This window comes from Scyliorhinus canicula, chromosome 2, assembly GCF_902713615.1.
Source record: "Scyliorhinus canicula chromosome 2, sScyCan1.1, whole genome shotgun sequence".
In the NCBI taxonomy this organism is placed as follows: Eukaryota; Metazoa; Chordata; class Chondrichthyes; order Carcharhiniformes; family Scyliorhinidae; genus Scyliorhinus; species Scyliorhinus canicula.
In genome coordinates this window covers 93130847-93153790 of record NC_052147.1, presented here as the reverse complement: position 1 = coordinate 93153790, position 22944 = coordinate 93130847, and the positions used below count along the sequence as shown (strand labels likewise).

The 22944-nt window shown below is 49.7% G+C and overlaps 1 protein-coding gene across 9 annotated transcripts in view; it reads right to left on the bottom strand.

Moving 5' to 3' along the window:
- The window catches only part of LOC119956184 (calpain-3-like), a 182398-nt gene that overhangs the window by 88320 nt on the left and 71134 nt on the right, over nucleotides 1–22944 (bottom strand). For 5 of the 9 annotated variants that reach the window (XM_038783139.1, XM_038783131.1, XM_038783173.1 and 2 more), the window contains exons 3-6: nucleotides 6389–6507; nucleotides 5177–5310; nucleotides 4498–4666; nucleotides 1341–1478 (exon numbers count right to left, since the gene is read on the bottom strand). In XM_038783139.1, coding sequence (XP_038639067.1) covers nucleotides 1341–1478; nucleotides 4498–4666; nucleotides 5177–5310; nucleotides 6389–6507 — 560 coding nt within the window. The remainder of the gene's footprint in view (nucleotides 1–1340; nucleotides 1479–4497; nucleotides 4667–5176; nucleotides 5311–6388; nucleotides 6508–22944) is intronic. The other 4 variants (XM_038783183.1, XM_038783208.1, XM_038783200.1 and 1 more) reach the window with 1 other exon arrangement.

The window sequence follows — 22944 nt, the reverse complement described above, 5'->3', positions numbered from 1 at the left end:
GTATACGGGTTACGTGGGTTTAAGTAGGGTGATCATTGCTCGGCACAACATCGAGGGCCGAAGGGCCTGTTCTGTGCTGTACTGTTCTATGTTCTATGATTCTTCATATCTCCAGCTGTAATTTAGCCATTTCAGATGCTTCTCTGAGGTTGTATCAAACCTCTGCCAAATGACAGATTGGGACAACAGTGGAAGAAATCTATCCCCTCGTTTATTCAGCATTAACAGTACAGAGTTCCTATTTATTCAGTAGCGGTAGGATTACCCATTATGAAACTATGCAATTCCTACTTAGTCAACAGGGTAAGGGTTACACACTGTAAGACCATACGATAGCGGAGCAGAATTAGGCTGTGTGGCCCATTGAGTCTGCTCTGCCATTCGATTATGGCTGAAATGTTCCTGATCCCAATTTTCCTGCTTTCTCCCCAAAGCCACTGATCCCCTTATTAATCAAGAACACCATGGGCGGGATTCTCCCAACAGGAATCTAAGTGCCGACGCCGGAGTAAAAACCAGAGTGTTTTACTCCAGCGTCGGTGTCCGTTCCTAGACCCCTATTCTCCCCCCTCCATGGGGCTAGCAGGGGCGTCGTGGAATTTACGGGGGCGGGGCCTCGGCACCTTGGGTCCCGCGCAACCGCAGTTGGGCCGGAGCCAACTAGCGCATGCGCGGTGGCCGTCCTCCCCCATGCCGCCCCGCACAAACATGGCGGATGTATCCGGGCTCGCCAGCGGAAGAAAGGAGGCCCACCGACAGAGAGGCCGGCCCGCCGATCAGTTTGACCCGATCGCGTACCAGGCCACTCGGGAGCCCCCCCCCCCCCCCCCCCAGGAATGGAGCCCCCCTCCCACCCGCACAGGCCGCCCCCCAAGCCTTTGCGATGAGTACCCGCTGGCAGCGACCAGGTGTGGACAGCACCGGCGGGACTGGGCCGTTTACGCATGGCCACTCGGCCCATCCGGGCCGGAGAATCGCCGCTCGCCGTTTACGGCGATTCTCAGAGCGGCCCGGTGCCGGTTTGGGTGGGGGTGGGAGAATCACGTGCGGTGGTTGGGGCGGCGTGGCGAGATTTGGGCGGCACCCCAGCGATTCTCCCACCCGGCAGGAGAATACCGCCCCAGATCTGTGCTTGAGGTGCTGTTACCTACAGGGCTACAGACCAAGAGCTGGAACTGTGCAGAATTCCTGTTTGTTCAGCTGGGTACGGTTTACTCACTGCGTAACTGTGCTGAGTTCCCGATTATTCAGGATAGTTAGCCATACCAGTTAGCCAGCATGCATTGCAGGTGCAATCATTAGTTGCCTCAAATCACCACTTCTCCTATTGCAATACAAACCCTGGAAGGAATGTCATCCAAATTCTTGCTCTGATCACCAACTTTGGACTTAGATCTATCCGGAGCAATTGCAGCATTAAGCAGAAACCTTTGAATCTGTGCTTGTGGGATGACACCTGTCCCACGAAAAAGACCTTCCTGGAATATCAGAGAACATTACAGGGTATCAGACAACAGAAGAGCAGTGGGGAATAGCAGAGAGAGACAAAGAGAGATCGGCAGACAAACAGAGAGTGAGACAGTTTGAGAGAAAAAAGGGAGAGGCAGCACACAAAAGCATGAGAGAGAGAAAAACAGGACAAGTAATTAAAGGAAAGATGCCAGACATAAAGGGAAGAATCAACAGAAACAGAAAGATAAATAGGTAGCTTTGGAAAACAACAATGTATTGGGGAGAAAGAGGCAGCATTTTAAAAATTCCTTCACCAGATGTGGGCATTGCTGGAAGGTCAATGTTTTGTTGTCGATCCGATTTATATCGAACATAGAACATAGAACAGTACAGCACAGAACAGGCCCTTCGGCCCTCGATGTTGTGCCGAGCTTTGTCCGAAACCAGATCACGAGATTTTCCGGCAATTCACGCCGGCAGGATCGTCCTGTCCTGCTGGCGACGAGCCCCTGTCATGGGTTCCCCGATACCAGAGGGACTGGAAGATCCTGCCACTGATCAATGGTTGATTGACAAGTGGACTGATTGACAGAGCAGAATGAACCAGTTGATGGTAACTGACAGCAAACTACCAAGCATTGTTTGAAATTTAAACCAGGCAGCTTGACTCCAATTGGTCAAGGTATTGCCCTGAGGAATGGACCAGTGAATTTCAACCACTTATTTTGTTTAGCTGAAACAGGCACCACATGTGTACATGTTCTTTCTGTCTGCAAAGCCAAGACCCTGTGTAATAATATATGTGGCGTCCAGTACACGCAAATGCGACACACTATGAGCCCAACTGACAATTTTAAATTTGAATATAGAACATTGAATTCCTACAGTGCAGACAAAGGCTATTTGGCCCATCAAGTCTGCACTGACCCTTCGAAAGACCTCCCAACCTAGGCCCAATCCCCAGCCCTTTTTCTGCAACCCGACCTTAAGGGGTAATTTAGCATGGCCAATCCACCTAACCTGCACATCTTTGATTGTCAACACCCTCTGTTCATGCAAATGTCCTGATGACTACATCGACAAAGTGTATTCTTTCAGCAACGCTAATGCCTTGCATGTCATGGGGAGATGGTTACATTCCCTCTTGTTAGGGATTGCCTATCACATATGTGGCAAGAATGTTACTTGCCACTTATCAGCCCAAACATGAACATTGTCCAAGTCTTGCTGTATATGAACACAGACTGCTTCAATATCCAAACATAAAATTGATTAAGATAGAGATGACAGTGAGAGTGGGTAAAATAGCATTGGTAAGGGAGAGAACAGGAGTAAGCCAAAAAGACGCCACAAGACAATGAGTTGGGATGACTGGCACAGCAAGAGAGTGTGGGCTAGGTCATGACAGCGTGAGAGAGGCAGCACGATGGCGCAGTGGGTGAGTCCCGCTGCCTCACGGTGCCGAGGTCCCAGGTTCGATCCCGGCTCTGGGTCACTGTCCGTGTGGAGTTTGTACATTCTCCCCGTGTTTGCATGGGTTTCGCCCCCACAACCCAAAGATGTGCAGGCTAGGTGGATTGGCCACGCTAAATTGCCCTTTAATTGGAAAAAAATGAATTGGGTACTCTAAATTTATTTTTTAAACATGACAGCGTGAGAGTGACAGGGATTGAGGAAATACAACCTGATACAGTGAAAGAGAATAAGAAAAAGAAAAAGAGAGAAAAGAAAGCATGTGAGTGATTAGGATAATGTGAAGAGTGAGTGGGAGAGAAAATGACATAGAGAGGAGGGAGTGAGAGCAAGTGAGACTTGTAAAATGAATACAGTGGGAACTACACAACATATTAGAGACAGAGATAAACCAGTTTTTTGTTTAGCTTGGAATGTAGAGTTGTTGATAATAGCCCTCCCACCCTGATCAGCCTTCTCAGGTGCTTTATGAATGCACTCACCCAGGTGAAACCTACTGATTTCTATAATTTCATGGTGCTCTGGACCATTTGCTGGGGTGCCAAAACCTGGTAAAGAGATAGCAGTGGCCCACTATCCACTCGGTGTTGCTTGGGCAAAGGGAAAGAGGCAGGGAAACCCAGGCTGGGAAATCATGGAGCCATAGGATCGGGACATCAGCATCTGTTTAATTCCAATTGCATAATTTACTGTTTCTAACAGCTGCCTTATTTCTGGTCTGAATGAATGGTACAGACAAGGAACAAAGATTTAAACTAACAGAAAGCAACTGTAGCAGATGATCAGTGGCCAAATTTGCACCAAAAACTGTATATCCAAGCTTTGAGGAGTGAGGCTAACCTATTTATAACCAGCAGGTCTGGCAGCATTTGTAGAGAGAGAAACGGAGTTAACGTTTAGAGCTCATATGGCCCTTCTACGGAACAGTAACATCCCAGCTTATAACACATGGGGCCAAAAGTGGTGTCTATGATATCACACATGGAGGAAGGAAGGTCTATGATATCACATGGAGAGGGAGGAGTGTATTATATCACATGGAGATAGCACAGGCTTTGTAGTCTCACATGCTGCTCCTCTGTAACTCACTGAACAATGAGACATCTCTACACTTATTGGGCTGGATTCTCCGATCGCCGACGCCGAAATCGCGTTTGGTGATCGGCAAGAATCCACTTTTACACTGGAATTGAGGGTGGCGCCGTTTTTCCAATGCTCCATTCCCTCAAAAATGGCATACTCGAGGAGTATGCTGCATGCTGTCGGGACGGCCTCAGGATGTCACCTGAGGCCCTCCCCCATGCTTCGCCCCCGATGGGCCAAATCCCCAACGGCGTGGCACACGTGTCCTCACAACTTTCGAGGACCTCGCGTGGCGGCTGCAGACTGTGTCTCTCAATCAATCTACTTTGGACAGTTTGTATAAAACAGTAGTCCAAGTAGGCATTCTCCAGCTTGAAATAACATTTCAATGTATATACATAACTCAAAAAATTATTGAAAAAAAACAGAAGCACAGGAGCTGGCATGTCAATATTTTGCCACCGGGGGGGGGGGGGGGGGCACACTTACATCAATAGAACAGCCCATTAGAGAGCCTCTGTCTGTTGCCTTCTTTAGGATCTTGTACAGATCCTTCGGGGCCTCCTTCATCTCAAAGAATTCAGTAACACCACCGGTGAAATCTTCCATGGCTTCCGTGGTGTTGCCACCCTTCAGCGCTTCATAGGATCCATTCAGCCTGAGTGAAAGATAAATAGAGTGGTGTGTGAAAGCACAGCCTGATTCTCCACTCACTTTTTTGAGGAAAAAATTATCTTTTCCACAATTATTTCTCCATTGCTCCAAATAACACTAGCTCCTTGCTGGGAGAGGCCTCCATCCTCCAAAACCTTACCTGTTCTTCCAGAGGTTGACTGTAGGTAGGTTATTAATTATGGCCTATATCACAGCTTGAGTCTAGTCCTTTTCCCTAGCCCCAAGTCACGAGGTATAAATCTCAGTTTTAGCAGAGGCTCTTTGTGAAAGTCAACATTGTGGAGAACCCAGATGAAATCCTGGAAAGCCAGCAACGTTCCTGTGATTTTTTTGAACAGCTAGGATAACTCTGGGATAGTTCATCAATGGAGTTTTGGGTTTAATTGAACAATTCTGGAAGTTTTAACAAGCAACATCAGGTATTGTGACCCTGCCATTCTAAGCAGCATTCAATTACAAGAGGGTAGAGCTCACCCCAATGACCTGCACTCACTTGGCATAGGCTTTCTCCAGCAAGGCACTCCAGAACTCATTCCTCTCAGCAGATTTAGTGAAAACCAACTGGTTGTTGAAGGTGGGGATTCGGTCGTCAACAGTGACATCCACCCAGTCACCGAAACGCCAGAACTGCAATGAACAGTGAAATGAGAATAATAGAAAGAGTTTGTACTGTATTGCATGGGGAAAGAACCTTTACTCCTCACATCATCAATTGTCTGATGTGAGCTACTTCACTCCAACCATCATTCAGACTATGTCACAATATAAATATAAAATAGTCAATAATAAATCCAATAGGAAATTCAGAGAAACTTGATAAGCATCCAAAGGAGAAAGGAATAGAAATGTATGTTGATGGGGTGAGATGAGATGGTGTGAGAGGAGGGTATTCTGCAACTCAAACAATGGCTCAGGAGAGCGGAGCTGTTTCCTCTCCAACCGTTGGATGGGATATCTCAGTAGTCATGTTATTGAAGCCCAAATTTACCCCTCCCAAACACCCAACGTGAGACCACAAGAGACCAACGCCATCGGGAACTCGGCCGGTCAGGGACGGAGTATCGTGGGGCGAGCTTCAGCCTACGTACGGAGGCCGTGGATATGGCGCGCGGCGTATTCACTTTTCAGTGGGTGGAGCATGGTGAAAGCAGCGCCGCCCCCGATTTCGGTGTCATTGGGGATTCTCTGCCTGTTGCTGAACGCGATTTTGGTGTCGGGGATTGGAGAATTCAGCCCCTTGTCTGGCTGGGGGTGGAAGAAAATAAATGAGTCTGCATGTTCTCTGTCTGGCTGGGAGATTTGTTTGTCATGGGGATTTGTCTGTGTATTCTCTGTCATCTGCGTTAGGATAGGATTGGGTATTCCTTGTCTATATGTTTTTGTTGAGGGATGATGTGGCTGCTCTCCATGTCTGGACTGAACATGCGATTGTCTGCAATATAGTAATGACACTCACTCGCAAAGTGGGCCAAAGTCAAAAATATCACTGATAGGGGTGGGAAGTACCGACAAATGTCCCATGACCATGAGACACAAAGGAATTGCAGCCTCTTTTTTGGAGAGAGGGGTTGATTGCTGTCCCAGACCTAGCAGATCGGTGAGAGAGGGTGAACTCACATCCAATGCTGTAACATACTGCTCCACTGACATCTGATAATAGCCTGGTTGCTTATATAATCAATATCCTTTTGGAGAATGATAGTACCTGGAAATGGAAGATCCCAGCATAATTTTCTGTAAAGTATTGATCTCTAGGGATGACCCGGTAGAGCAGCTTCTCATTAAGAGTTAGACAAGCAATGGCAGCCAGGAACCAGCAGTCACCTGGTTAAAAATAGAATTCATCAAAATCCACACACTCCAATCCCAACAGTCAGGGCTACAGATTCTGAGTAATTTGAGACACAACATGGCAACTGCAGTATGTTTTGGAGGAACGGGTGACTTTACCCCAATGGTTCCCAAAGCTCTCCACCTCTGGGGGGTTTTCCCGTGTAGGTGGGTGTGTTGAAGCCAAACTGAGGGCGATTAAGTGGTCAACAACCCCATTATCATCGTATAATGTGACTCCCAGGGTAGGAGAAAATGAATGAGATTGACGATAATCTTTATTCCAATGTTCCACTCCAACTCTGAGTTCACCATAAACGCAGTTTGTAGTATCTTTATGGTGGGCATTTTAGTGGGGACAGAGATAGCCTGATTTTAACTTGAAGCATTTGAGTCCCTGAAGCATAGTGCACATTCTAACTAAAAAGGATAAATCAAGGCCCCACCAATGTGTATAGATCTGTAAGAAAAATACTTCACATGGCCAGGCAGTGATGGGTCATGGAAAGAAGAGGTAACATATTTGTAGCATGGAGATCTCTTACGCACTGCTCATAGTTAAGTGGAGAATCCAGATAGAAACATAGAATCTCTACAGTGCAGAAGAATGCCATTTGGCCATCAAGTCTGCACCAATCCTCCGAAAGTGCACTCTAGCGAAGTCCTCTCCCCTCATCCAACCTGCCCTACCCCCAACCTAACCTGCACATCCCTGGACACCAAGCGGCGATTTAGCATGGCAAATCCACCTAACCTGCACGTCTTTGGACTGTGGGAAGAAACCGGAGCATCCAGAGGAAAACTATGCAGACACGGGGAGAATGTTCAAATTCCACAAAGACAGCCACCCAAGGACAGAATTGAACCTGGATCCTCGGCGCTGTGACAACAGTGCTAAATACTGTGCCACCCCTAGGCTTCCCATATTTGCAATGCACTTTGTATGCTGACTTACTATTTTCATGTCCAATTTTTCCAATATCCTAAGCTCAGTTAGAGATTAATTGGTCTTGGAACATCCTGAGTGCTTAGGTCAGTTCTATTAGCAGTAATTACTTGTATGCATGACTCTAAAATTATCCTCCACAGAATGATAGTAGAACATCTCTTGCTCCTCAACTTTTAGCATTTACCCAATTTAATCATTCTCGTTGCAGGAGAAAGCGACATACAGGCCTATGAGAGACAGGCCATCCCAGGGGGGCATCTCCAACTTCAAGCATTTCATGACCTAAGAGCCATGTCGGAGAGGAACTTTATTATTATGAAGGGGGATAGTGAGGTCGAGGACATATTATCAGCACCAGGTTACTGATAGAACACCGACATTGTCACCCTTGCTTCTTTGTGAAAAACCATCCAGAAGTAATCTTCACCCTCCTCTAATAGCTTAATCTCAAGGGGTTAATGTCCATCCATTCTTAGCTTGTACAATCCATCCCTTCAGATTCACCACAATAACAGAGGCAGCTGGAATAGGACAGGAGGAGCAGGATAATGAAGACCACACAGCATAACAAAAACACAAGCGAGATGGAAGTGCGGGAAGCCGGAAAGAATGTATGACTTACTCAGTGGAGGTCAAGAAAAAAGCGACACATAGCTTTGAAGTCGTGCAACTCCCAATTTATGGATACTGAAAATAATATTGAAGGAACATTTTGACAGACTCTAAAGTCAGTCTCTAAGGATGTGTGGCATCTTTAAGGTAATGCTTTTAAGCTTTCATTCACAGTAACAAAATAAGTTTTTTCTGAATTTCAATGGAGCATGTGGCAACTTTACTGGAAACTGCAGTAGCACATCACAAAAGGAGTTTTATTCCTTCATAGAACTTAGAACAATGGAATGTGAACATCACTAACAAGGCCAGCATTTATTGTCCATCCCTAATTAATTGAGGTAGTGGTGCTGAGCCACCTTCTTGAACAACCACAATCCTTGTGGTGAAGGCACTCCCAAATGGCTGTGAGCAATAACTTGCAGAACTTTGATCCAGTGGCAATGAAGGAGCAGCAGTATATTTCAAAGTTAAGTCAATGTATGTGCTGGAAAGAATCATGGAAGTGATGGTGTTCCCATGCACCTGCCACCCTTGTGGGTTGGGAGGTGCTGTGAATGAAGCCTTTATGAGGTGCTGCACTGCATCTTATATAGGGCAGTATATGTATTCTTTCATGTGGACGTTGTTGGCAAGGCCAGCATTTGTTGCACATCCCTATTTGCCATTGAACTGAGTGGCTTGCTAGGGCATTTCAGATTGAAGTTAGGAGTCAACTACATTGCCAGGGTCAAATGTCAGCCAGACCAGGTCAGCAGATTTCCTTCCTGAAAGGACATTAGTGAACCAGATGGGTTGTTACAATAATCTATGATAATTGTTGACTAGCTATATATTCCAGATGTATTCATTGAATTTAAATTCCAATATCTCTGATTGTGGGATTTGAATGCAAGTCCTCAGAGCGTTGGGGCGCGTTTCTCTGGCCTTGTTAGGCTCTCGCTCAAGTGAAACAAGGCCGGGGAATAGTGGGGGAGGTAGAAAACGAGAACCACGCCAGGTGCCAAACAGTTTGTGATGCAACCGGTCCACTCCTGTATGCGAAATTGGGATCTCGCCGTAACATGGCGAGAAACCAGTTATCACCACCATGCCAACCCCTGGATCGTGTGTACCCATTCCGGGGAAACTCTTGTCCCTGCCCGTCTGCCCCACCGACCACCATAACTCCCATGACTGCCGAGGCCTCTGGCTGTGCGGCTGAAGGCTATTGCTAATAAGGAATTGGCAATCGTGGTTAAATGAGCACTTCACATAACTCAAGTGGATTTCTGTGTGTGGGCGAGCCATGGAGCATGTTGGAGTCATTGCCTAGCACCCCCTTCACACCTTGCTGCATGGACACTGTGCCTGAAGACTGCGGGAGGCAACACCACATACGCACAGCCAATATCCGAACATTCAGTGGTTGCGGCACAGCTCTGGGGCATGCCTATGGCCTGAGGGTGGGTGAGTGCCACAGGAGGAGGGGAGGGGGAATGCCTGGATAGATGGGCCAAGGATTCGGAGATTGGCATGCATTGCAGAAAAATGTGTCCGAGACATCATTATAGTTGTGCACAAAATTGCTTATTGTGTTTTACAATTCCCCACCCACCCACTGGTGCTGCCCTCTCCCCCACAGCCCCGCCCCCTCACCCCCGACCTACCCCCACACCCTCCCCTGGTGCCCTCAGTGATCCTCGATGTGCTTTGCCTTCCTAGCTCTACCACTACGTCTAGGTGCGTCCCCAGGATGCACATCTGAGGTGGAGGCAGCCAGCTCCCTACCACATTTAACCCGGACAAATGCGAGGTGATGCATTTTGGTAGATCCAATTCAGGTGGAAGCTATAAAATAAATGGCAGAACCATCAGGAGCATAGAGACACACAGAGATCTGGACGTGCAGGTCCACAGATCCTTAAAAGTGGCAGCACCAGTGGAAATGTTGGTAAAGAAAGCAAATGGCATGCTTGCCTTCATAGGGCGAGGTATCTAGTATAAAAGTTCGAAAATTATGTTACAGTTAAATAGAATGTGGTTAGGTCACATTTGGAACACTGGGTGCGATTCTCCGCACTCACGACGGGGCGGAGAATAGCGGGCGGCGCAAATTTTTACGGCGACGCTGGTCCGACGCCCTCCCGCTATTCCCCCCCCCCACGCCCGCCCCCCGACACGAATCGCTGCTCGCCGTTTTTTTACGGCGAGCAGCGATTCTCCCCTGGCCGATGGGCCGATTTCCAAGGCCTTTACGGCCGTTTTCACGGTTTTTAATACACCTGCTATACCAGTACGTGAAAACGGCCGCAAAGTGCCGTTCTGCACAACCATGCCACCGATTGGGTGGCATGGGCCCGCGATTGGTGGGCACCGATCGCGGGCAGCGGGTCCGATTCCCGTGCACTCTTTCTCCCTCCGCCGCCCCGCAGGAGTGGCTGAGGGGCATTACGGACCACGCATCCACGGGTCTGACGCATATGCGCGGATGACGTCACCCGCGCATGCGCGGGTTGGAGTCGTCCAATCCGCGCATGCACGGCTGATGTCATCATATGCGTCAGCCGTCGCTAACTTTGGCGCGCGGGCTTAGCGAAATTCGTTAAGCCCGCGATGCCGGAGTTCACGGGGCCGTGATGCTAGCCCCGACCAGGGAGCAGAATCGGGTCCCGGGAGGGGGCGCGGAGGCTGCCGTGAAACACGGCCGCTTTCGTGGCAGCCTTCACGACTCTCCGCCTTTGCAGAGAATCGTGCCCACTGTGTCCAATTCTGGTTACCGCACTACCAGAAGGATGTGGAGACTTTGGAGAGAGTACAGAAAAGGTTTACCAGGATGTTGCCTGGTATGGAGGGTATTAGCTATGAGGAGAGATTGGATCAACTGGTATTGTTCACCCGAGAGAGATGGAGGCTGAGTGGCGACCTGATAGAAGTTTATAAAATTATTAGGGGTATAGATAGGGTGGAGGCTTTTTCCCAGGACGGAAATTACAATTACAAGGGGGCACATGTTCAAGGTGAGGAGGGAATGATTCAGTGGAGATGTGCGGGGCACGTTTTTTACAAAGAGTATGGTGGTGGCCTGGAATGCACTGCCAAGTGAGGTGGTTGACGCAGATACGTTAGCGACCTTTAAGACTGACCTGGACAGGCACATGAACAGACAGGGTATAGAAGGAAACAGGCACTTGGTCTAGATAGGACACGTGATTGACGCAGGCTTGGAGGGCCGAAGAGCCAGTTCCTGTGCTGCATTGTTCTTTGTTCTTTGTTCACATCTCGTGGCCTTCGATGCCCCTGGCGGGTGTCCTCTTTAGACTCTGAGGCCGGAGGGCCCCGGCTCACTTGTCGGCAGCACACGCACAGGCATATCGCCCTGTGCCGTGTGCTGGCTGTGAGAAGTGGCCTCATCAGAGGGGTGGAACTCGGGGGACCTGGTGGCCGCTGTCACCACTCCCTGGGATGGGTCCAGGTTGGCACCCGGTGCCCCCCTTCCCACTCGGTGGCCATATGGTCCTGGGGTTCACCTGGGGATGGAAGGGCAGCTGCCACTGCATCATCTGGCTCTCCCAGCCCTGATGGTTCCCCATGGTCTGCGGCATCATGTAAACGCCCTCAGTGAAGCTCCTCAGTGACTGGGCCATGCTCTGCAGAACCTCGGCAATGCCCACCTGCGACTAGGACAAGCTCCGCAGTGCCTCGGCCATGTTCATCTGAGAGCGGGACATGTCCCACAGAACCTCATCAAAGTCAGCCTGGTACTGGGTAACATCCCCCAGTGAGTCGGCAATTCCGCTGAGGCCCTCAGCCGCAGCAATCACCGACTGCGCCATGCCTTGGACACCTTCACCAAAGATGCCGACGTCATGCACCAGGCTCTCCACGGTGGTCGCCACCCCAGCAGTGTTGGCCTCAGTGCCACTCATTGTTGACGACATCTCCTGCGCCCGTAGTATCTGGGACACCTCCAAGCGGCTATGGATCAGCTGGAGTGATGCTGCCATCTCCCTCTGAATGTCTCGGCCGCACCCTAACATCTCCATAAGCTCAGGGATGACCTCTTCCACAGGCTCAGCATCAGGCTGGGACCCAGCTGGGTCCTGGCACCCAGCAGACCTCCAACTGCTGTCTCGTCTGGGCGTTCCTGCCTCCACCTGATGTGCATCAACAGATTGTGCCCCAGAAGCCTGTCCACTAACATTTCCCACCGAGCTGTGTGTATCTGCACTGGTGGATGGTGGGGGCGACAGCTGTGACTCAACTATTACGGTGGCATCCTTGGAGCCCTTCTCCGAGATGTTCTCCTGGGAGGCTGGAGAGGGGGCCACCCGGGATGGGCCGATGAAATCAGCTGGAGGATGTGCGGGAGAATGGACATGGTGGTCAGTGGGAGAGATGAGTCAGTCAATAAGGCAATAACCTCTCCCGTTTGACAGGTCCTCCAGGTGGAGCCCGGTGGTTCCTCATCTCGGCGGCGTCCGCCAACCTCTGCATTGGTGACTGCCCTGTCCTCAGCCACACCAGTCACCTCCAGGGCATGCTCCTTGAAGTTGGTGAGGATTCTGGCACACCAGCGCCAGTCTGGGCCCTTTCAGGCGATTTAAGAGGTTCCCAGCCAGACCTGTGAAGACACGCTTATTTGAAGACTGCAGGCAGCAGTTAGACCTGTGAAGGGAACTTCAGAGTGAAGGGCTGCAAGCAGTTTCTCACCAGGTCTGTAATACTTTAATAAAACCAAATTACTTCAGATGCTGGAATATGAAACCAAAGAGAAAATGCCGCAAAATCTCAGCAGCATCTGTACGGAGAGAAAAGCGCTAATGTTTTGAGTCCAGATGACCCTTTGTCAAAACTTTGACAGAGGGTCATCTGGACTTGACACCTTACCTCTTTTCTCTCCCTACAGATGCTGCCAGACATGCTGAGATTTTCCAGCATTTTCTTTACATAGAACATAGAACAGTACAGCACAGAACAGGCCCTTCGGCCCTCGATGTTGTGCCGAGCAATGATCACCCTACTTAAACCCACATACCCGTAACCCAACAATCCCCCCATTAACCTTACACTACGGGCAATTTAGCATGGCCAATCCACCTAACCCGCACATCTTTGGACTGTGGGAGGAAACCGGAGCACCCGGAGGAAACCCACGCACACACGGGGAGGACGTGCAGACTCCACACAGAAAGTGACCCAGCCGGGACTCGAACCTGGGACCCTGGAGCTGTGAAGCATTGATGCTAACCACCATACTACCGTGAGGCCCTCACGGTAATACTTTGTAATACTTTAATCCTCTGTCTGAATACTGTGAAAAGCCAAGTCTGAGAACAATCTTCATAATACAGCTGGAGTCTCTGTACAGAGATTTTTTTTTTTTTTTTTTTAAATTTTTAGAGTATCCAATTATTTTTTCCAATTAAGGGGCAATTTAGCGTGGCCAATTCACCTAACCTGCACATCTTTGGGTTGTGGGGGCGAAACCCACGCAGACACGGGGAGAATGTGCAAACTCCACGCGGACAGTGACCCAGGGCCGGGATTCGAACCCGGGTCCTCAGCGCCGTAGGCAGCAATGCTAACCACTGTGCCACCGTGCTGCCCCGTCTCTGTACAGAGATGAGGCAAATGGAAAAGTCTGTAGATTATCAGGTTTAAAGCTCCATTAACTTCCCAGGGAAATGGTGGCTCCATCTGGTGGTCGAAGGAGAGAATTGCACTGGTCCAAATCCCCTGCTCCATCTGGTGGGCAAAGGATAGAAGTGCAACAACCGGAATCTCTTGTGTAAAGCTCCATCTGGTGTCCAAGGACAAAATTGCACCAACCTGAACCTTGTCCAAATCCATTCCCCAAAGGGTTGCACTCGGAGAAGACACCGGTGCCTACAGACACAACCACAGCAGCGAAGATTCATCTCAAACTTTTTCCTTCAACTCCCGTTATTTCAATTCTTCCCCTACCTCCTTACTGGGTTTCTGCCTTGTGTGTGTCTGGGTGGAGGGTGGGACAAGGTTGTGGGAATAGGTAGACTCATAGACCATAGTTTCATTATTTCCATTCTATGTTCATCTTTTACTCGTGTTACAAATAAACAGTTTGTAAATGTTTTAGTTATAAATCTGGTGCCTGTAACTCATTGGAGCAATCAAGGGTTAAAGATGTCAAGAAAATTCACAAAATATTGGTTAATTCACTTATGTTGGGGTTTGTGGGGCTGCAACAAACTGCACACTCACCCAGTGTGGTACCAACATCAAAAGATTCAGGGGTAGGACAGAGATATTCATGACTATAACTATCGGATCAAAGATTGGAGGGGGAGGAAGGTGAGTGATTGGAGGGGGGGGGGGACCTGAGAATTATGCTCCTCCCGCCGATGGGAGGGATTTCTACAGTCACAGCGAGAGGGTCAAAGCTGGTTTGGAAGTAGAACCTCAGCACCACCGTTTTCCAAGGGAGGGCTCTCAGGTCTCATGGGAGGAGCTGACCATCGCACTTGTGGGCCAGTTGAAGGGACAGCCTCCTAAATTCCAAATTTCGAAATGAAGGCACAACAGAAGCATATTAGGAACATTCCAAGTCCAATTGAGGGAATCTTTCATAGCACACTCCTACAAGCATACAAGAGCAATTTGTAATTGGACCATTAAACTATCTCCTTACCAGAACCCTCTGTCTCACTCTTGGAAAATCCCAATTTTAAAAAGGCAACAAATACACAACACCTCTAAACTTTGCAGCTGGCGGGTTTAGGGATGGGAACTCCCAACCTACCAAAATACTTTCATTCTCTCACTGAACATTTAGGCTGCAGTGTAAATCTGAGATGCAGTCTCAGAGTGCCCTGCCTGAACTCTTGCCATTCAAGCACATGTCCAAAGTACTGTCATTGCAGTAGCATGTATTTGAGGGAGGGTGGTGGTACACCGAGTTGGTGGAAGCGCTTCAGGTAATCCTGAAGGCTGCATTTGCGCTGCCAAGGGACTACATGGGGATGCGATGGCTAGAATTGAAGTAACCCATTGGCACCACAGTCACTCCCTCAACAGCAACAGGAAGATGACCTTTGGAGTGAGCTTTTGCTCACTCATATCTCCACCGCAGAGACATTTGCGAGGGACCGATGGATGGACCAGTTAACGTGGTGTGAATTCTGGCAGACAGGCAACAGCAAAGGCAGAGAAGAGGGTACACCTGTGCCATGCTGGGCAAATGGAAGATGCTCACCCTGATAAGCAAGAGGCAATAGGGCTCCTTCAGAACCCAGAAGCTGAGGCTCACAGAGACATTGAGTGTAGGCTTCTGGCCAGACTAAGAGTGTACAGAAGACATTGACATGAGCAAGTGCTAATGCTGTTGACATCTCCGCATGTCTGGGATCTGGTGGCTCACATCTGCCATGTTCTCCAGGAGGAGTTGAAGCTGCAGGGACTGGGAGGCCATCCATTTGCCACTTGCTTTCAAAGTCACCGCTGGTCTGAACGTCTTCGTGGGTGGCTCCTTCTGGGGCTCCACTGGAGGCCTGTGTGGGATCTCTCAAGCTTCTACACACAAGCGCATGCAGGAAGTACTGGGCACCCCATTTACCAAGGTACACAATTCTGTGAAGTTCTCTCAAGATGAAGCCATCCAGGCTGTGAGAGCTCTTGACTTTACATAGAACATAGAACATAGAACAGTACAGCACAGAACAGGCCCTTCGGCCCTCGATGTTGTGCCGAGCAATGATCACCCTACTTAAACCCACGTAACCCGTATACCCGTAACCCAACAATCCCCCCATTAACCTTACACTACGGGCAATTTAGCATGGCCAATCCACCTAACCCGCACATCTTTGGTCTGTGGGAGGAAACCGGAGCACCCGGAGGAAACCCACGCACACACGGGAGGACGTGCAGACTCCACACAGACAGTGACCCAGCCGGGAATCGAACCTGGGACCCTGGAGCTGTGAAGCATTGATGCTAACCACCATGCTACCGTGAGGCCCCAACTGCTACCGTGAGGCCCCAATGACTTTGTTGCTATTTCCGGATTCCCACAGATTCAGGATGCTATTGGCTGCTCTCATGTGGCTTTAAGAGCTCCCTGAAACAGCCATGGAAAATCAACAGGAAAGGTTGCACTCTGTCACTGTGCAGCAGTTCTGCAACCACCATTACGCAGGTATGTTCTAGATACCCAGGGGTTAGCCACAACATACACCTTGAGTAAATCGCAGGACTCAGAGATCTTCAAGGGACCTCAGCACATCCAGGGTTGGTTCCTCAGAGAAAAATGCTCCCACTAAAGCTGCGGCTAATGACCCCCGTCCGGCTGCCTAAAAGTTCTTCTGAGGATTCCTGGGGAGGAGGGCGGACGCCCTTGCCTTTGCCTCCCTGATCGCCCGCCATAGAATCCTGTTTGGCTGGCAGTCAGCAGCACCACCCAGAGCTGAAGACTGGCTGTCAGACCTCTCGGAATCTCTCCAAATGGAGAAAATCAAATTCTCCATCCGAGGGTCGGACGACGGCTTCCACAGAACATGGGAGCCATTCACGCGACTGTTCCGGGACCTGTTTGTGGCAAACGAACAAGAGAAAGAATAGCCAGGTAGCCAAGAATCAGGGCAACTTAGTCAAGGATCAGGGGAGGGTAGCCAAGGCATGAAAGGGAGAGATGGACTGGGAGGGAGGGTGGGAGGGGGGGTGGGGGGGCTAAACTTGAAGAAATAAAGGCGAACCACGGGGGGGGAGGGGGGAGACAGCTGAACTTGAGGAGGGAGGGACGAACCGTGGAGGGAGGGGGACAGGAGAGGAGAACCAGCGGGATGGGGCGGGGGGCAGGGAAACGGGAGCCGGAAGGAAGGCACGGGGTGCCAAAACGTGCATGACATCTCCAGGAGCGGGAAACGAGGAGGTTGCGGATGGAGGACGGGAGGAGCAGTGGAGGCGAGCGGGGGACGGCGGCGAGAACCGTCCGGGAGAGGCGGGCGACAGCGGCACGCGACCCGGCCAGGTGTCGCACACTGTGGTTATCTCCCCGGCACCTAAATGTATATTTGCCCCCCCCACCCCCCCCCCCCCCCCCCCCCCCCCCCCCCGGCTGCCCCCCCCACCCCCCACCCCCCTCCCCCCAGCAAACAGTTGCGTACTTACGTGGTGTAAATAATTCGGCCAGATGCACAGAGCTGCCGCTGTCGAGCTGGTGCACAGTACCCCACCAGTTAGTCTATTTCATATTTTATTGTATTCTATGTTGGGGTGCCCTTCTCTTCTAAATATGTGTATATATATATAGATGTATGTTTCTTATTCTGTGTACATAACGGTTAATATACCTTGTTCAAAAACCCAATAAAAACATTTATAAAGATTTATAAACAAAAGTTCTTCTGAGGAAAGATATAATGCTGCTCATGCCTCAATATACTCATTAAAGAACAGGCTATTGGCATCTTGAAGATCGCCAGTACACTCCCCGAAGGATCTCACGCATCATTTTGGTTTGCTGTTCCCTACAACCTGGCACTGCAAAGTGGGGATGTCTTGCCAGATGCCAAGATGGAAAAGCTGCACGTGCCCTCTGATGATGAGGACGTCGAGAGGGCTGAAGGTGATGAGGGCAAGGAGGCTGAGGGAGCAGGAAAGAGGCCATTATAGTGGGCAGAAAAGGCAAGCGTGAATATGTAATGCTAATAGCCACCAGTTTCCGGGAGGATGATGATGATTCACTTTGATGATCTTCTTTGAGCAGTGTCCTCCATGCTAGATCCATCTTATCACTTTTGTTGCTCTTCTCTTCAATTCAATGATCCATTTCAGTCTCCAAATGAGAACTTAACACACTTGCATCACTATTCACTCAACTTGGGCAGGTCGGCCTTCTTGGGAGCATGTGGCCTTTCTGCATTGTGCTGTTGTGTTGTTGCAATTATACAGGGCCTTGATGAGCCACACCTGGAGCATTGTGTGCAGTTTTGGTCTCCTTCTCTGAGGAAGGAAGTCCTTGCTCTCGAGGGAGTGCAGCAAAGGTTTACCAGACTGATTCCAGGGACGGCGGGACTGTCATATGAGGAGAGATTGACTAGGTTGGGATTGTTCTCACTGAAGTTCAGAAGAATGAGGGGGGATCTCATAGAGACTTATAAAATTCTAACAGGACTAGACAGGGTAGATGCAGGGAAGATGTTACTAATGATGGGTGTGTCCAGAACAAGGGGTCACAGTCTGAGGATTCAGGGTAAACCATTTCGGACAGATATAAGGGTATAAGGAGACATTTCTTCACCCAAAGAGTGGTGAGCCTGTGGAATTCATTACCACAGGAAGTAGTTGATGTTAAAACTTTGAATATAGTCAAGAGGTGGCTGGATATAGCACTTGGGGAGAATGGGATCAAAGGCTTATGGGGAGAAAGCAGGATTCAGCTATTGAGTTGGATGATCAGCCATGATCGTGATGAATGGCAGAGCAGGCTCGAAGGGCCAAAAGGCCTACTCCTGCTCCTGTAGCCTCACATTCTTACAATACTTAAACTCCCCCAGGGGGCCATATAGTCCCCATTACGTCGCCCTGACCACTATGCGCGACAACCGTAGCCCTCATTCTCGAAGATACAAACTACAACATATCTCTAACTAGCCCCTCCCAACCATTGCCATTAATATCCCAATCAAATCCATTCAATCAAGTCCAAGTCCATGCTCCTTGACAAAAGCACCCGCCTCCTACGACATCTTGAAAAAATGATCTTTCCACCGAAAAGTAATTCCCAACCTCGCCGGGTACACCACTCCAAACCTGATTCCACTCCTGAATAGCTCTGACTTTGCCTTATTAAAAGCCGCACGCCGCTTCACCAACTCCACTCCGACATCTTGCTATATCTTGATGATGCTTCCTTCCCACCTCGAGTCCCGATGCACCTTCGCCCATTGCAGAACTCACTCCTTCTCTTGGAAGCAATGGAATCCAATAATCACCGCTCGTAGTAGCTCATTCACCCAAGGCTCCCCCCCCCCCCCCCCCCCCCCCCCCCCCAAGGTTTGGCAGCCCCGAGTCCCTCCACCCTAACAAAATCCATCTCCGGACTGCCAAAGAGACAAAGGCCAAAACGTTGGCCTCTCTCACCCCCTGGACTCCGGGGTCTTCCAACACTCCAAAAATTGCCACTTCTGGATTCGGGACCACCTTCACCCTCAGCAACTCAGACATCACGTCAGCGAAACCCCGCCAAACTCTCTCCAGCTTTGAACAGGCCCAAAACATGTGAACATGGTTCGTGGGCCCCCCCCCCCCCCCCCCCCCCACGCAGCCCCACACCTATCCTCCACCCCCTCAAAAAAATGCTCATTTTGACCACCATCAAATGCGCCCTGTGAACTACTTCAATTGAATGACGCTAAGTCTAGCGTACAAAGAGGATGCATTCACCCTTCTCAGAGCCTCCTCCCATAATCCAGCCTCCAGCATCCTGCCAGCTCTTCCTCTCACTTCTGCTTAACTTCTCCTATTGGGGTGCCCTCCCAGTCCATCAATTCTTTGTAAATCTCCGACACCCTGCTCTCACCTACCCCTGTTTCTGACATCACTTTGTCCTGCAATCCCTGGGGTGGCAGGTCAGGAAAGGGCAGCACCCATTTGCTCACACACCTTCCCACCTGTAAGTACCAGAACCCATTCCCGCTGGGCGTATTCCTCTCCCAACCCCTCTAAGCTCGAAAAGCTGCTCCCACAAACATGTTTCCAAACCGCTCAATCCCCGCCCGCCGCCACCCTTGGAACCTTGCGTCCAGTGACCCTCAGGAATGAACCTGTAATTCCCACAAATCAGAGCCCAAAATAGGACCCTTCCAGCCTCAGCTGCTGCCGCCACTGTCCCCACACCCTCAAGGCTGCCACCACTACCGGACTTGTGGATACCTGGTCGGCAAGAACATCAGAAGCGCCATCAACATTGCTCCCAAGCTATTGCCCTTACACATCGGCATGGGAGCTGCCTCCATCCGCTCCCATGCCGACGCCTCCCCCTTCTCTACCATGGCTATATTTGCTGCCCAGTAATATTAAGTTTAGCAAGTCCAGATCGCAACCCCAACCGTCCCACCCCACGTCGACACTCCAGCAGCACCTTCTTCATCCGAGGTGTTTTTCCCGCCCATCATGTATTGATCTTCCTAAAAATTGCCTTTGAAATAAAAATCGGAAGGATCTGGAAGACAAATTGAAACCTCGGGATCACCGACATCTTTACGGACTGCACCCGCCCCACAACGAGAGCACATCCCACCTCTTAAAATCCCACTTCATTTGCTCCACTAACCGGGCCAAATTCAGTTGATGTAATTGCTCCCATTGCGCCACCTGGATGCCTAGATACCTGAAACTCGCCCCCACTACCTTAAACAGCAGCTCGCCCAACCTCCTCTCCTGCCCCCTCACCTGGATCGGATGTTTATCTTATACCCAGAGAACCGGCCGAATTCCACCAAAATGTCTATGATACCTCCAATACTTTCCAATGGGTCCGATATGTAGAACAACAGATTGTCCGCATATGGCGAGACCCTATGTTCTACCCCGTTCGTCCTTACACACGCTGCCGGCGCCTGATACAACAACCAGACCCAGTCCACAAAACCCTGCCTGAACCCAAACCGCCCAGTACCTCCCACAAATATTCCCATTCTACCCTATCAAAGGCTTCCTCCGCGTCCATAGCGACCACCACTCCACATTCCGTCCCTCCGAGGTTATCATTATAATGTTCTTGCCTCCCCTTTACAAATCCTCGATCAACCCCGGCATGCAGTCCTCAATCCGCAAGGCGAAGATCTTTGCCAACAACTTGGAGTCTACATTCAGCAGTGATGTTGGGCGGTAGGACCCACACTGCTCCGGATCCTCATCCCTCTTGAAAATTAAAGATATTGCGTGAGGCCTGCGATAATGTGGAGGGGCGGGGGGAATGCCACTAACAGCAGGGCCCCTGGTCACCCAAATTCGTTTTATGAAAGTCTACCGGAAAACCATCTGTGCCAGGGGCCTTCCCTGCCTGCATCGTCCCCAGACCCTCCATCACCTCCACCAGTCCAATGGGTGCTCTCAACCCCTCTACCAGGTCCTAGTCCACCTTGGGGAACTCCAACCTGTCCAGATATCGCCGCATTCCCTCCCCCCACCAGTCGGGGGCTCCGATTTATAAAGCTTCCTATAAAACTCCTCAAATATCCCATTTACCCACACTGGGTCAAATACCACTCCACCCCTGCCATCCTTCACCCTTACAATCTCCCTCGCTGCCTCCTACTTCCTGAGTTGGTGGGCCAGTGTTATAACCTGCCTGCTTACCATTGGCTGGGGACTAATGACAATCCCACAATCCTGTGGGAGTATGAGCTTCCCCCAATGAGAGGGGCGGAGAAATAATTAGCAGACTCTCTGCATAAATAGAGCTGGCCAGTTTGGAACCAGCAGAGAGAGAGGAGTGAGCAGCAAGGGAAGTTGCTGCTGTTGTATATATGTTATTGTAAATAAATGTTATTTCTTTGTATCCTGAAGACTCGTGCTGGATTCTTCGTGGCCCTCACAAAAGCTAGCATCCTAGTAGCCTTCTCCCCATACTCATACACTTACCTTCTGGCCCTCTGCAACTGCCCTACTGCCTTCCCCGTGGACACCAGCCCGAACCTCATCTGCAGCTTCTGCCTCTCCTTCAACAATCCTCTCTCTGGGGCCACCAAATGCCTCCTGACCACCTGCAGAATCTCGACCACCAGCCTTGCCATCTCTGCTCGCTTCTCCTTCTCCTTATGCGCCCGGATCGATATGAACTCCCCCTGATCACTGCCTTGAGTGCTTCCCACAACGCGGTAGCCGAGACCTCGCTTGTATCATTTAGTTCCACATACTCCTGAATAGCGGCCCTCACCCACTCACATACCTCCTCATCTGCTAACAACCCTATGTCCAGCCTCCACTCCCCCACCCCGATCCACTTTCAAGTCCACCCAACGTGGCGAGTGGTCTGAAACCACGATTGCCGAGTACCCCAAATCGAGCACCCCCGCCGATACCGTCTTACCCACCACAAAACAAAATCTGACAGTACACCCTGTGCACATGAGAGAAGTATGAAAACTCTTTCACCCTCGGCCTCCGAAACCTCCACGGGTCACATAAATCCTCAATTCTAAGAACTTTGTTTCAATACCTCTCATGAAGCTCACCAGTACAAATGAGAGATTTAGCCTTCAACAAACATCAAGAAGTAAAGCAGCAACATCTTCAAACACAGTAGCAAAGAGCTGCCCGATAGAATCATCTTCTCCATTATCATTTATGTTGCCTCCTTTAAAAATATCCAACCAGAGATGCAAAGAAAATGCAGTTACATTTACTTGATTTCACATCTACATTGCAATGCCAGGTTGTTCCAGGACTCGCGCCAGCACAAATTTGTGAAAAGACCATCATATCACATGAAAATGTCACAAAGAAAGCAGCCATGACAATTAAGCTACTTTCTAAGTTAAGGATCATCAGAAAACTATTTTAAAGGAGAATTCTAGCATTTTATGGTTGGAAATGGCATGACTGAAATAAAAAAATCTGGTTTTGAAGTTGGCAGGATTTTAATTTCAGGCAGAGCAAAAGAGGAGACAAATCTGAGAAGGGTGGTGGTCAATGCAGTACTGAGGTGTTGAACCTAAATGCGCGCGGTATACGGAACAAGGTAAATGAGCTTGTTGCACACATTGAAATTGGTCAGTATGATGTTGTGCGCATCACAGAGATGTGGTTGCAAGGGGGTCAGAAGCAATATAGGATCAGACGGCATCTCTGTGGGTAATTGAGGAATTGCAAAGGTAAAAATACCCTGATGGGAGTTACACACCCTA